Source organism: Ceratotherium simum, chromosome 24, assembly GCF_057802395.1.
Source record: "Ceratotherium simum simum isolate JZ-2026a chromosome 24, ASM5780239v1, whole genome shotgun sequence".
NCBI lineage: Eukaryota > Metazoa > Chordata > Mammalia > Perissodactyla > Rhinocerotidae > Ceratotherium > Ceratotherium simum.
Genome location: NC_141923.1, coordinates 38,478,344 through 38,491,696, shown reverse-complemented (window position 1 = coordinate 38,491,696; position 13,353 = coordinate 38,478,344). Strand labels below are relative to the sequence as shown.

The window sequence follows — 13,353 nt, the reverse complement described above, 5'->3', positions numbered from 1 at the left end:
CGACAAGGTATAATCAATGCTTTGTAGTGTGGTATGCTATTAATAGAAGAGCATTTTTTTAAAAAAACAATCAACATTATCTGTGTAGTACTTGGTTAGTCTCTAAGAGATATAAGTGGCAAACATATTTTGGTTATATATGAGAATAGAATGAATGGCCAGAAATTGTGTTTTATAGATTACTAATGTACAACATATACTGAATGAATGTGTTTTTTTGTTTCTGAAATTCTAGGATGTGGTTGCTATTGAAATTGAAGTAAAATCAATGGAAAAAAGAGTTTCTAAAATCAAAACTATCCTGTTATCAAAAGAAATATTTGATTTTTCACCAGAAGAACATCTTAAGCATGGGGAGGTAAGCATGGATCTTTATTAAAAATATTTTCTCATAATACTTATTATGTTTATTTTTAAATATGTAATAATATGGTATGATAAAAAGTATTTAGTTTTGCTAGAGTAATAGCAGACTAAAGTTGGGATGTAGATAGGAATGACTATAAATACCATATTTTAAATCAGAGAGTACTATCTATATAAAGATAATTTTCTTTTTTTTTTTATTATTTATTTATTTATTTATTTTTTTCCCCCAAAGCGCCAGTAGATAGTTGTATGTCATAGTTGCACATCCTTCTAGTTGCTGTACGTGGGACACGGCCTCAGCATGGCCGGAGATGCGGTGCTTCGGTGTGCGCCCGGGATCCGAACCCAGGCTGCCAGCAGCGGAGCGCACGCACTTAACCACTAAGCCACGGGGCCGGCCCTGAAGATAATTTTCTTATAGGTTATTTTTTCGTTTACTTTTCCAAAAACTTCGAAGTTTGGGAGTTTTGCCGTCAAGTCGAATCCAGGTGTTTAATAGTCCAAGAGTTTGAGCTCTAAGTCAGGAGAACTGGGTTCCAGCCCCAGCTATGCTGCTTACTAGCTGTGTGATTTTGAGCAATTAGTTAACATTTCTTGGATTCTCCTTCATATCTGCACATTGGTATTGCGGTGATTATGTTGAACAGTTATAAGGTATATAGAGCTCCTAGTACAGGAACTGGAACATACTAAACAGCACACAGACCTTGATTCCCCTTCAGCCTAGCAGTTAGGAGCATGTGCTTTGAGATCTGGCAGGCCTGGGTTCTTATTTATTATTATTTTTTTTGGTGAGGAAGGTCAGCCCTGAGCTAACATCCATACTAATCCTCCTCTTTTTGCTGAGGAAGACTGGCTCTGAGCTAACATCTATTGCCAATCCTCCTCCTTTTTTTTTCCCCAAAGCCCCAGTAGATAGTTGTATGTCATAGTTGCACATCCTTCTAGTTGCTGTGTGTGGGATGCAGCGGCCTCAGCATGGCCGGAGAAGCGGTGCGTCGGTGCGCGCCCAGGATCCGAACCTGGGCTGCCAGCAGCGGAGCGCGCGCACTTAATCACTAAGCCATGGGGCCGGCCCCAGGCCTGGGTTCTAATCCTAGGCTGCCCCTTACAGTCTGACCTCACCTGGGTCTTCTAACTTCTGCGAACCCAATTTCCTTACCTATGAAATGGAAGTTCTGATACCTACCTCCCAGGGTATTTGTGAGGGTTAAATGATATGTATACAGTCCTTAGTAAAGTGAATAATGTCTTCTGATTTATTGATTATGTAAATCCAGATTTCTATGGATCAGATGTCATTAAAGCAAAATATAATTATATTCTTGGGACTTAACGAAACTTGGAGGGACAATTCTGTTCAATTCAGTAAGCATTTCTTGAGGGCCTACTATGTGGGACGCCGTGTGCCAGGTGCGGTTGCCACAAAGTGTGTAAGATGCAGTAGCTGCCCTTTCACAGCTCACTGCCTGGTGACAATACACAAAGCAAAGCCCTCGTTCCGCAGAGAGTGAGGGGAGGGAGAGGGAGGAGGAAGGAAGGTTGTCCTCGTGCCTCATTTACTGCTGGGGTTTCTCGCCCCCGGGCATTCGTTACTGAGACCTTTAACTACTGGATCACGAGTGATAAAATAGTTCTTTTCAATCTAAGCTAAAGAAACATTTTAAAAATTGAAACTATAGATTAAAGACTAAATTATACATTATTTTAATTTCGAATAATTAGATCTAGCAGTGGCCTTTTTTTTTTTCATTTATGTACCATGCTTATCTGATCTAATTAAGGTCATACTTGAAAATATTCGTCCCATGAAGAAAACCATTGCTGAAATAGCGTCTTACCGAGTGGAGCTGAGGGTACCCCAGGCGGGAATGAAACCTCTGCCCGTGTTTCAGCGGACAGATCAGCTTTTACAAGATATAAAACTGTTGGAAAATGTGACTCGGGAACAAAATGAGTTATTAAAGGTGAGTAGTTTATGATGACAGCCAACTTACTGGATGAAAACGTTCAGCAAAAGCTGGTTTTGTTTTCAGTTTTCGTAGTTGAGTAGATCAAATTCCCATGACAATAAGATGCTGTCTTTGTTGATTCTTTTTGGTCTCTTCCAACACTCTTATCCAGGAGGTGGCATTTAATGTGAGTGTTTCTGCTTGCTCAAATGGGGCTGAGGGTATTTTTCTCAGTTCTTACCCTCATTCTGGTTGAAGACATTAAAGCGTAGCTGTGGTCTATTTAATTCCATTCTCCAGTTATTGAAGACCTGTGTGGTAAAATGCAGTGGGAAGAGGTTCAAACCTGAACAGTGCATCTGCAATCTCATGAGGCCGACAGATCACACTGTAATCATCACCACAATAATCTCTTGATACATCGCAGTCACTTTCCTATTAATCATCTCGTTTTATTCTCAAATATGTGATCCAGGGGAAGTAGGCACTTTGCCGTCTTTATTTTTTCATATAAGGAGACTCATGTGAAAAGGTTAGGTGACTTGCTGTAAGACCTCTGAGTTAACCTGTGTCAAGATTCATTTGTGTACAGACGAGACAGGAATCTGAGTCTCTAGACCCCTGGTGTGATTCTCCATATCAGGGTCTCTTCCTCCTAACTGAGGATGTCTTTCAGCCACTCCTCAGAGGGTTTCTTTTCTCATACTTTGATCTCCAGGCTCAAGTCAAGAATCATTATTAGATAGAAATTACATTTTACTTTGGTTTGTATTCTTGGATCAACAACCACTCCCACAAGAAAAGAAAGTTGCTGAAAGAGCCTTAAATTCCACAGACTTTTCAACCATCTTGATAGACCTCCGTCGTGGCTGCTTTTCCTGATTAGAGGGTCAGGGTAGGAGAAAAGGTTATTTTCCCTCCTTCCCAAGCACCACTTGATGATAGGAAGAAAACTGCTATCTTTTTCTCCCTCTTAAGTCTCATTCACCTCTCAGTGGCCAGTCTGTGTCCTCCTGAGATTTGAGGATACTGTAATCTCTGGTTTGAGTCTTAGCTCATGTAGTCTCTCTGGCCTCACTGCTGATCAGCTGACATCATTTCCTAACACCCACAGGGAGAAAAAAGATCAATGTACTGTTTCTTAATAATATAAAGAGAAGAAAAAAGAAAGATACAAAATTTGATCTATTCTTTTTAATCGTTTTATGCTTTGTTGGTCTGCTGGTCAGGAAAAGAAAATAACAGTTCTTTATGCTTTAAAGTGGCTTCTTCACAAGATGAAAGGGGGGAAATAGAAGAGGAAATTATATTTTATGCCAAGTTAGGTATCAAACTGTGCTGCTAAAATTTTCCATCTTACTGTGTTATTGCAAATCAGATGTCGTCTCATATATTTCAAAGCTAAGTAAGCCATGGTAATGAAAATTATTAGAATACGGTACATTTCTTTTAATTCCTACTTTAGATATTGTAAGTGCCTTCGTTGTGGAAGACAAGACAAATTACTTTTAGGGGGAGCAATGGGATGTAGCTCATTATAGAGAGCTGGGGAACAGGTGTGTGCAGCGAACGTAGTTATTCATTTCCAGCCTGCAGCTAAAATTATGGTTAAATATTAAAGAAAATACAAGGAAGAATTTTGTGTTGGCCAAAAACTTTGTAGTTTTAAAACGCATTTTGCTTCATTGTGAAGCATGCCAAGGAAATATCTAGACTTTCTTTTTTTTTTTTTTTTTTTTTTTTTAAGAATAAATCTGTGTTTTATTTTTTGTTTATTGCAGTAACATTGGTTTATAACATTGTAAAAATTTCAGGTGTACATCATTGTATAGACTTTCTTTTGAAGTCTGTTTCTTTATTTCATCATGCTTTGATCATAGTATTTAGCACATAAATAGGTTCCAGCTCTACTACTCCTTAAACAGTAGATCCCAGGTATTTTTCTGGTTAGTTTTGCTTTATTCTGCAAACTCAGACTGCTCTCGACCCCTCAACCTCTTAGCATAAAAGGTACATCACTGATCCCAAGGAGTACCAGGTGAGGATGTGACTGCAACAGGAAAATTCATCATCTCTCAAATCACGTGCTCTTTCCATTCTGAGTTAGTAATATCACCTTTCTATGTGGAAGGCCTCACATAGAATATATATTAAAATGGCTTACATGACATATGTCATTTCATAAAATTTAGCAACTTTATGTTATGCCATAAAACGCTTCCCAAAATAAACCCACTAGACTGGAAATACTTAAGAGCAAAGGTGTGTCTAATTAGACTTGTACCCCAAGCACTGCAGAAGGTGCTCTGGCATCTCGTAAACCAAAGTCAGGTGCCTGCTTTGCAAATGTTGTTCTCTGTATTTAGGCTACCGTTTCGTATTGCAATCTATATGGGTATGTATGTGCTGTAATTGATTGGAACTTATAATGGGGATAGACATTGGAAGTAGCTAATTGATTAGTCCTTAGATTATGACAAAGATTGTTCTTTTTGGGGGTTTGTTTTGTAGATAGTCATAAAACAGACTAATGAATGCAATGAGGAAATAGAAAATTTGAAGCAGATGTTAAATAATTATTCAGCTGAATTCTCCCATGAACATATGTCACCAGACCAAGCTGCCAACCTGCCACAAGTACAGGTATGTGTCTATCATCCGTTCATCCCGCGGTTCATTCAATAATCACTTACTAGGCCATTGGTGTCTAGGAGATGGTACGGTGTATTTCCTACTTCTCTCTTCCAATTGAAGGTATTTTACGTGTGTGTTTACTCTCCATTCCTATTTCATAAAATAGGTGATTATATAATTATCATAGTAGAAGACCCTTCAAGTGTCCTTAGCCTCAACTTGGTGCATTTTGGTCTGCATTTGCTCTGGTACCAAAGAAGGTGATGTAACACAGGATATTTGGATAATCTGACTTTACAGCTAGCTTTCTGGGATAGGGGTCATGTGGTGTGGGCAGGCCCAGCTTTAGAGATAAAGACCCTAAACACTGCTATAATGAAGAGTTCCATATTCTAAGCGGGGTTTCCATATGCCATAATTAACAATGTCCTGTGGACCCAGTTACAATGATTTGCATGTCAACCCTCTACTCCTAGAGGGTTTGTTTCAGTCTTTGTTTCTGAGTCAGTACTTCTATAATTTAAAAAAACCTGATTGTATGCCAGGGATTGTAGAGAGCTACTTTTTTTCTGCCATCAAGGTGATATAGGCAGCCAATTGCGGTGATATTCAAAGCCTGATTACACCACTTGCTCACTGTGAGACCCAGGGCAAATTACTTAACGTCTAAGGTGACGAACAGAGAGACCCAAGTGACACAGCTATTAAGTGGTGGACTCAATAAGGCAGACTCAATATTGTAAAAATGTCAAATTTCCTTTTACACTCAAAAATTCAAGGACCCCAAAGAACTTTTGTTTATGAGTTTTATCTACAAATACAGAAATTAAAACTCAGAAATGTAAAAATATTTGTTTAGTTTATTTTAAAATAACGATAATAAACCCATTACATGTTAATAGAAATAACATGTTCTTATGGAAGAAATTATAATTTCCAAAAGAAAATGTAGTGAGAAGAGTGACACTGTTTTACATTTTTGCCAATCTCTTTCATGTCTGGCTTACTACAAGACAGCTGGATTCTCATTTGCTTCTGCATTCGATCTGTTGAGGTATGCAGTTTTGTTTGAAGTAGATAAAAACAATCCAACCTTAACATGTACATGGAAAAGAGGAATATTTCAATAGCCTTTTTGAATAATTGTGGATATTCTTTGAAACTACGTTAACTCCAATAAGTAGAAGTTACTCACAGGTTCATTGTTAAATGGAATCTGAAGCCACGTCAATGAACTTTCATACTCTTACATTAAAATCCATTGGTCTGTCTTATACTTTGAGTGGATCTTCTAGCCATGCACAATTTTGTAACATTAGGCTTGATCATTTGGAAAATATCGTTTCACTAGTTACGCAGATCCTCCAAATGTTGACACAATTCAGTAATTGATATTAAAAAATTTACATTTATTAACATCTATCTCTTCAGGAAAACTTTTAGTTTTTACGTATATAAGTAGAGTTTACCAACTGTTTTTTTCAAATAAAAATAGAGTTCTATGAAAAAAAAGGGTAGTTCAGCTCAAAACTCAAATTGCTTTTCCTTAACCATCATGCTTTGGTATGCATCAGAAGTGCTTTATGCATGCTTCCCAGTTTTTAATTTTTTTACAGTAAGTACATGATAGTGAAGAATCCAGTAACTACTCATATAGTTGGTGTCCCTGCCTTGATTCATATAAGGTGCCAATAGTTTTACTTACCATTGCTTTGTGTCATCACACAGTGAAAAACATCAACACAGAAAAAGGCAAATAACATTTTAGTATTATTATGAAAATGGTCTTAATGACCTCAGGGAGTGTAGACCCCAGGGGTCTGTGGTCACTCTGAGAGCGGCTGCTCTGTGCGCTCCTGTGCCTCCATGCTGGTGGCTTACAGACTGCTCTGTTTCTTTAAGTGTTATTCCATGGCTGTAGTACTATGTCTGTTGGGAGGCACTGTACCTCTGAAGTTTAGTGTTTGTTGAAAATGGAACACAAACCACAGCCAACTCAGATTTAATTCAGTCATCATTTCCCAAAGCAGTCACAGGAAGTTTAATTTCAGACAGCACATGGGCATTGGTATAGGAACGTGTGCAGTAGCAGAAGAGCCGTGGGCGCTGGGTATCAGGAAGTCCAGGTCTGGCCTCTGTCCCTAGCTACTGCAGCCCTGGAAAAGTCACCTTCTTTGTCTGGACTTCAGAACTCTCACTGATAGGTGAAGACATGTTAAGTTTCTGTCTATAAAAAAAATTTATGATTCTATGAATATCTGTGGGATGGATGGATAGATGGATGGATGAGAAGGAAGGAACGAATAAACAAACAAACAGGGATTTGAGGAATGTATTAGGAACAAAATTCCAACACAGGAAGGTTTGCTAGAAAGGAGCAGGTTGTATTCTGATGCAGCACTCACAGCAAAGCTCAGGCAGAGGTTGAATGATGCCTTTCAGGGGTGCTAGGGAGGAGGGCGTCAGACTAGATGACACCCGCTGTTGCTTCCAAATCTAGGATTCTATAATTCTATAATCCTCTTAGACAGGCAGTGGACGTCTGCATTTCCACCATGTATAAGGAATTTCGTTCCCACACATCAATCCTGCAAATTTCTAAAGTAACATAGAGCTTGGAATCATCTGTCCATTGTTCCCATAGACGGTTACACTTCACAGTACCTTTATTTGTTTGTTTATTCCCATTTGGTAAGAAGCTTTGACTGTGAGAAAAGTAAAGGAATTCGGTAATACCAAAGAAGTCTTCAAAGGCAATAATAAAAGTGTGAGATTTCTAACTTTGTTTTCTCTTGGTGGTTCCCAAATGTTAGTCTGCTTATGAATCTCCTGGGGAGCTTGTTAAAGGGCAGGTTCCCAGTGACCCTCTGGATTCTAGTCAGTCAGTCCTGTGGCCACTAGCGCAGTGGCTCCCGACCCTGGATGCCAGTTACCCACGGAGCTTGTTGCAAATTTCTGTACTTCAGCTTGACCCCCAGAGACTGATTGAACAAGGTCTCAGGTGAGGCTAAAGCGTCCTGTAAGGGAACTTATAAACCCTCCCCAGGTCATTTGGAAATGCAGCCAGGATGGAGAGGAACTATACTGTACTGTAACTCCTGGCTCTGTAAACCAAACAGCATGAAAAATCTTCATCTCTTGTACCAAAGGAAGCAGGCTCCTGTGGGCATGCAAAGGCCTCAGATGAAGCAATGCAAACACTCTTTCTGCACAGGGAGAAATTGAAGGTATGGAAAAGCAGATTCTGAGTTTGAACCAGAAAAAGGAAGACCTGTTGGTGGACCTGAAAGCTGCTGTGCTAAACCTTCACCAGCATTTACGGCAAGAACAGCAAGAATCAGAAAAAGAAATGCTGTCAGCTGGAGCATCAGAAGAGGACGGAGTGGCTGAGAGGGATGATTCTGAGTGGAAGGTGGGTATGACTTTAGGTTGACACTGGTCCCACATTCCGCAAGAACGTTAAATTGGTAGTATTTTTCACCTGAAAACCTGTGGCATCTATGTTTATCAGTAAAGGAGTTTTCAAAAGTGGAAATACTCCACCTCCTAGAACAAAGTCCTAGAGATTGTTCACTAGTGAATACAAATCCTCAGGATGTGTCTGTTCTGGACTCAACCCAGGATTCTTATGCCCAAGTTACTTAAGGAGGTGCTTATGAAATTCCACGGGCAGGTGGGTGGGAGCCACCCTTTGAAGTATCTTCCTACTAAAAAGCCTATTGCAGACTCCAAAATGGGCCCAGCACCCCTCTAAACCCACTCTGAATCCACATCAGTGAACCACATTCTTGAATTGTTTGATGAGGGGCCACAGAGGGCAACGCAAACGAAGGAGATCTAAGATGTGTCCAAGTCATGATATTTGACTGGAAGAGCTCAAAGGTGCTGGACCCAGAGGGTACTTGTGTGGGTGGGCATCTTGGATAAAGTGAGTAAAAAATTAGGTACATAAAGACGCGGCCAGGCTGGGATCCTGGTGATATTGGATGGCACCCTGGCTGCAAGTGTCTTTGTGCTGTGCCTTTCAGCTGAACAGAACAGGCTCCGTGACTTTCCTGCCGGCGGTTGAGGAAGAAGCAGAAGAGAGCTCCCTGAAGAGTGAAGTAAGGAAAATGATTTTCTCGTTAAAGTTTGTTAGAACCGAAATCTCTAAAAGAAGGTCATTGAGAAGATCTTAAAAATGAATGAAAACATAAGGATTTTTTAAATTAATGCCGATATTTTATAAGGGTGATTGAAGTCGTTCTCTGATGTTATTAACGTTGTTTAAGTGCATCAAAACCTACTTCACGCCAGAGTGCGATAAATGTAATTCAGACACACTCGTGGGCGTCAGGGAGAAGATGGAGTTCTTTGTTGTATCCTGACTTCTGAGCACTTTCTCTGAAGTTTGAGAGTATGCTGTTTGGTTGGCACTCCTGGTGTGCTTTTTAGAACTTTATTTTTCTTAACGGCATTTGAATTACTTCTGTAGTCTAAAAGAGCATTGCCAAGTACACAAAGAGATGTGTTAGTGACTAATAGTACCATAAATCCTTACTACTTCATTAGAATTGGTTGAATGAGATATTTACAGGTGTCTTTCCTGATATCAGTTTCCATTTCATACTTTAAAAACTAAAGTTATAATGGTTCTTGTGCCAAAAGGAAGAAAATTGCAGCAATTTATAGTTCTTATGTCGTGCATGTAATCCCCAGACATTTTTTCTGCTTGTTTTATAGATTATTAAATAGCTCCACTGTCACACAGAACAACCTGTTGTCCTAGGGTGGCTCTAGGACACAGTGGAACTGAGGCAGGACAAGGACAAGTGCGGGTTTACTACACTCTGACCGTCAGACCACTTCCTGATCTGATCATGCCTCTTCACGGCAGAGAGAATTGTGAAAATGGTGGAGGGACCAGGCGGGTGTACACTGAAGAGGGTGTACTTCAGTATGATTCTAATTTGAGACCCGTATTTGCATCTGAGCTGATGTGTTTATAATATTCAGTGTTTGTCTTTGACAATAAAACAGTACATTTTCATCAGGGTGTTATTTAAAGATGGTATTTAAGGTTACATTTACCAAAGCAGATCAAATTCCTAAAGCACTGTGTTAAAGATCCCCTTTGTGTGATGTGAGCTGACTCCCAACTTTTAAGAATATTTTGTAGGCTTCAGGAAGAACAACCACATTTGGAGACGTATGACTGACTTAGCCAAACAAATAGGTGAAAAACAGAGGGAGAGATAGAATTAAGAGGTCTAATTATACTGCCTGGTAAGCTGAGTTTTGTATAGAAGAGAAGAGTAGGATGCTGGTTAGGATGGTAGGAAGTCACTTCCCTCTGCTAATCCATTGATTACTGTGTTAGAATGGAGATGAGAAAGCAGAGACATCTTCCGGGTCTTGGTCTTTACTCTGGAAGCATGACAAGGACATAGAGGAAGATAGAACATCCTCATCCTCTGGAACGATCATTCAGGTAATAGTGGGCGTAACACACTTTTTAGGGGGCAGGGATGGTGAGGGATAGTAGGTCAAAGAAAAGAATTTCCTGTTGGAAAGAATGCTTTGGGAGAGAACCTGCTTGTGCTGAAATTTTTAAGTTTCTAACCATTACCTGGCATAAATGCAAAGACAGCTAGGTACTTGCTTATTATTTGCATTTCTATTGTGCATTTAGTGATAATAGGAGAGTATTTTTCTGAGAAAAACTCCATTTGTGAAAATCCAAACTGACAAAACAGATAACTCAAAGGAGCACCTAAAAGGTTCACCACAGTATTTCAAGTATTGAACACGCCTTTCTTTTGGGAGTAGTTCGGGGGAGAGGTCTCCTTATAATCGTTTTTTTTTTTGGAACAAAGTAGTGTATAAGGTAAATTAATGAAATAAGTCTTTTTGCTCCTTATGACCTAAATCTTCTCCAATCTCTCAAAATAGAGGGCAAATGCCCTCACTTTGGAAATTGTTATAAGCTGACGTGAAAACGATGTTTTTCCCTTGCTCTTGAACCGTCTCTACATCGTTATGATCCATACGCCTCCCCCCTCCCCCCTTCTATCCAGGGCTACGCCCTTCCCTGGCTCCCAGGCCAGTCCTTTCATTGATCATTGGCACGCGGCTCTGCCTGTGCCTGCATGTCTAGTCTCTGCCTCTTGACGGGTTCCTTCCCTCTCTCCCTCAGTATTGTTTTCCCCTCCCTAACCAGTTCCCTCCCTCAGGGCCCCACCCCTCCAAACAGTGTCCCAGAGCCTAGACGCTCTCTCCAGAAACTGCTTTGCCTCCCTAGAATGACCTTCTCTCCACATCTGCCTGGACACTTCCTGCCCATCCACAAAGGCCCATCTCAGCTTCCACTTCCTCCAAGAAACCCCCTCTTTCCCTCTGTTTTCTGATAGCGTGCTGAACCCCAGTTATGACTTATCACATTTTTGTTCATACACCTGCCAGTTTCATGACTGGCAAGAACTTTATCTTCTACATTTTTATTCCTGTACTGGGCTTAATATGGTGCTTAAGTGCATTGAATTTTTTGATCCTACTTCCTGGGTCAATTACTGAGCGTCCTCTCATTTATGGCTAAATGTCTTTACTGGCTGCTTCTCACCTTTGGCTCCTTTTGTAATCAAGTTTTTGACGCTGGCTATACTTGAACTACCATTGACTTCTGGAACATCAATTAAGTGCCCTTTTATTCGTCTGAATCTTTATTGATCTCTCCAGCGTTAGACACTATTGACCACCTCTTGTTTCTTTAAGTGCAATGTTCCTTTGCTTTTAATTCTGCACTTTCTTATCTCATCTACTACAACCCCTCCTCTGTCTCCTTCTCTTGCCCCATCTCTGTAATGGGAGGCACTGCCCCAGTGTTCCCTCCTCTTCCTTCTGTGTTTTCTCTCCTGGCAACTTCATCTCCTCCCGTAGGTTTGTAGTCACCTGCATGCCAGTGATTCCCAAATCACATCTCTAGTCTTGACTTTTCCCTTAGATCTGTTCCACATTTCTACCTTCCTGATAGATTTCTCTTTTAGGACGTATTTTCTTCCTCTCAAACCCATTTTACAAACTTTCCATCAAAGCTTATTCTTCCTCCTAATTGCTTGATGTCTGTTAGTGGCACCAGTATTTTCTGAGTCTAAGACAAACTTCACAGTCATCTTGTTACTGCACAAAGGGAACGATCTGCTTGCCACGAGACAAAAGCCAATTGTCAAGAGGCAAGATGGCGGAAAAGAAAGGGCAGTTCATTACAGCTTGCTAGCAAGGGGGAAGATGGCTGACTGATGTCTCAAAGAACCATCTTAAGGGGGCACAAAATCTTACAGCAGTTATATAGGCCAGTGGGTTATAGGGGAGGGGGTTAGGAATGTTGACCTTCTGGTGTTACAGACTGGGAGTGCCACACCAGATCTTTCAGTTTTCATTGATGATAGCTATCAGCATAGACTCTCTGTTTGGGGGTCATCACATTCCTAAGGCACTCAAAAGAACAAAGTTATCATCTTATCACAGCTGGGAGGTACATGCACCAGCAGGGGTTGTAAGATCTACAGAGCAGTTAGATCTCCTGGAGGGTACATATCCAGCTGGGTTAGTTTGTCAGAGGTCATTCAAAGTTACAATAGGGTTTCTCTTCTACAATATGGCTTCCCTTATGTCAACCTTCTGTTGCGTTGGTATCAATCTTAGGTACCTCATTCCTCTTACCTTTCATATCCAGTCAGCGGTCTAGTGATGTCCACTCAATCTTTTATTTTTTTTTTTTGATAATCTTATTTATTTATTTATTTTTTCCCCAAAGCCCCAGTAGATAGTTGTATGACATAGCTGCACGTCCTTCTAGTTGCTGTATGTGGGACGCGGCCTCAGCATGGCCGGAGAAGCGGTGCGTCAGTGCGCGCCCGGGATCCGAACCCCGGGCCACCAGCAGCGGAGCGCGCGCACCCAACCACTAAGCCACGGGGCCAGCCCTGTCCACTCAATCTTTACCTCCTTCTTTTCCTCCCATTATTTTTGCCATCATCCTATTCCAGGCAATTGTTACTTCTTCCCTGGACTTTTGGAGTAGCCTTCTAATTGGGTTTATAGCCTCAGTTATTGTCCCTAATACATCTTCTACAATACCAACTGATGACTTTTCCAAACACCGTTAATGCTAAGCTGCAGTCTTACGTGGATTCTGATTATCTGCTGAATGAAATGCATTCCAGACTTCTCATGACCCTGACCTGCCTTCCCAGTCTTATCTCAGCTTCACCTTTACTTCTTGGTTCCTACCTTTCTAATAGCAGTTATTGTTTTCAGTACAAGGAGCTGAAAAGGAACTAACTTTGTTAGGAACTGCTAGAAGCTTTGTATGTGTCATCTTGTTTAATAATCACAAGCATGAGTGAGGTAGGTTATAGTC

At 40.5% G+C, this 13,353-nt stretch overlaps 1 protein-coding gene across 10 annotated transcripts in view; it reads left to right on the top strand.

Moving 5' to 3' along the window:
* SYNE2 (spectrin repeat containing nuclear envelope protein 2) overlaps positions 1-13,353 on the top strand; it is a 267,254-nt gene that overhangs the window by 152,823 nt on the left and 101,078 nt on the right. For all 10 annotated transcript variants that reach the window (XM_087448388.1, XM_087448395.1, XM_087448393.1 and 7 more), the window contains 6 exons: positions 236-358; positions 2,154-2,336; positions 4,833-4,964; positions 8,170-8,367; positions 8,984-9,058; positions 10,315-10,425. In XM_087448388.1, the coding sequence (XP_087304514.1) occupies positions 236-358; positions 2,154-2,336; positions 4,833-4,964; positions 8,170-8,367; positions 8,984-9,058; positions 10,315-10,425 (822 nt within the window). The remainder of the gene's footprint in view (positions 1-235; positions 359-2,153; positions 2,337-4,832; positions 4,965-8,169; positions 8,368-8,983; positions 9,059-10,314; positions 10,426-13,353) is intronic.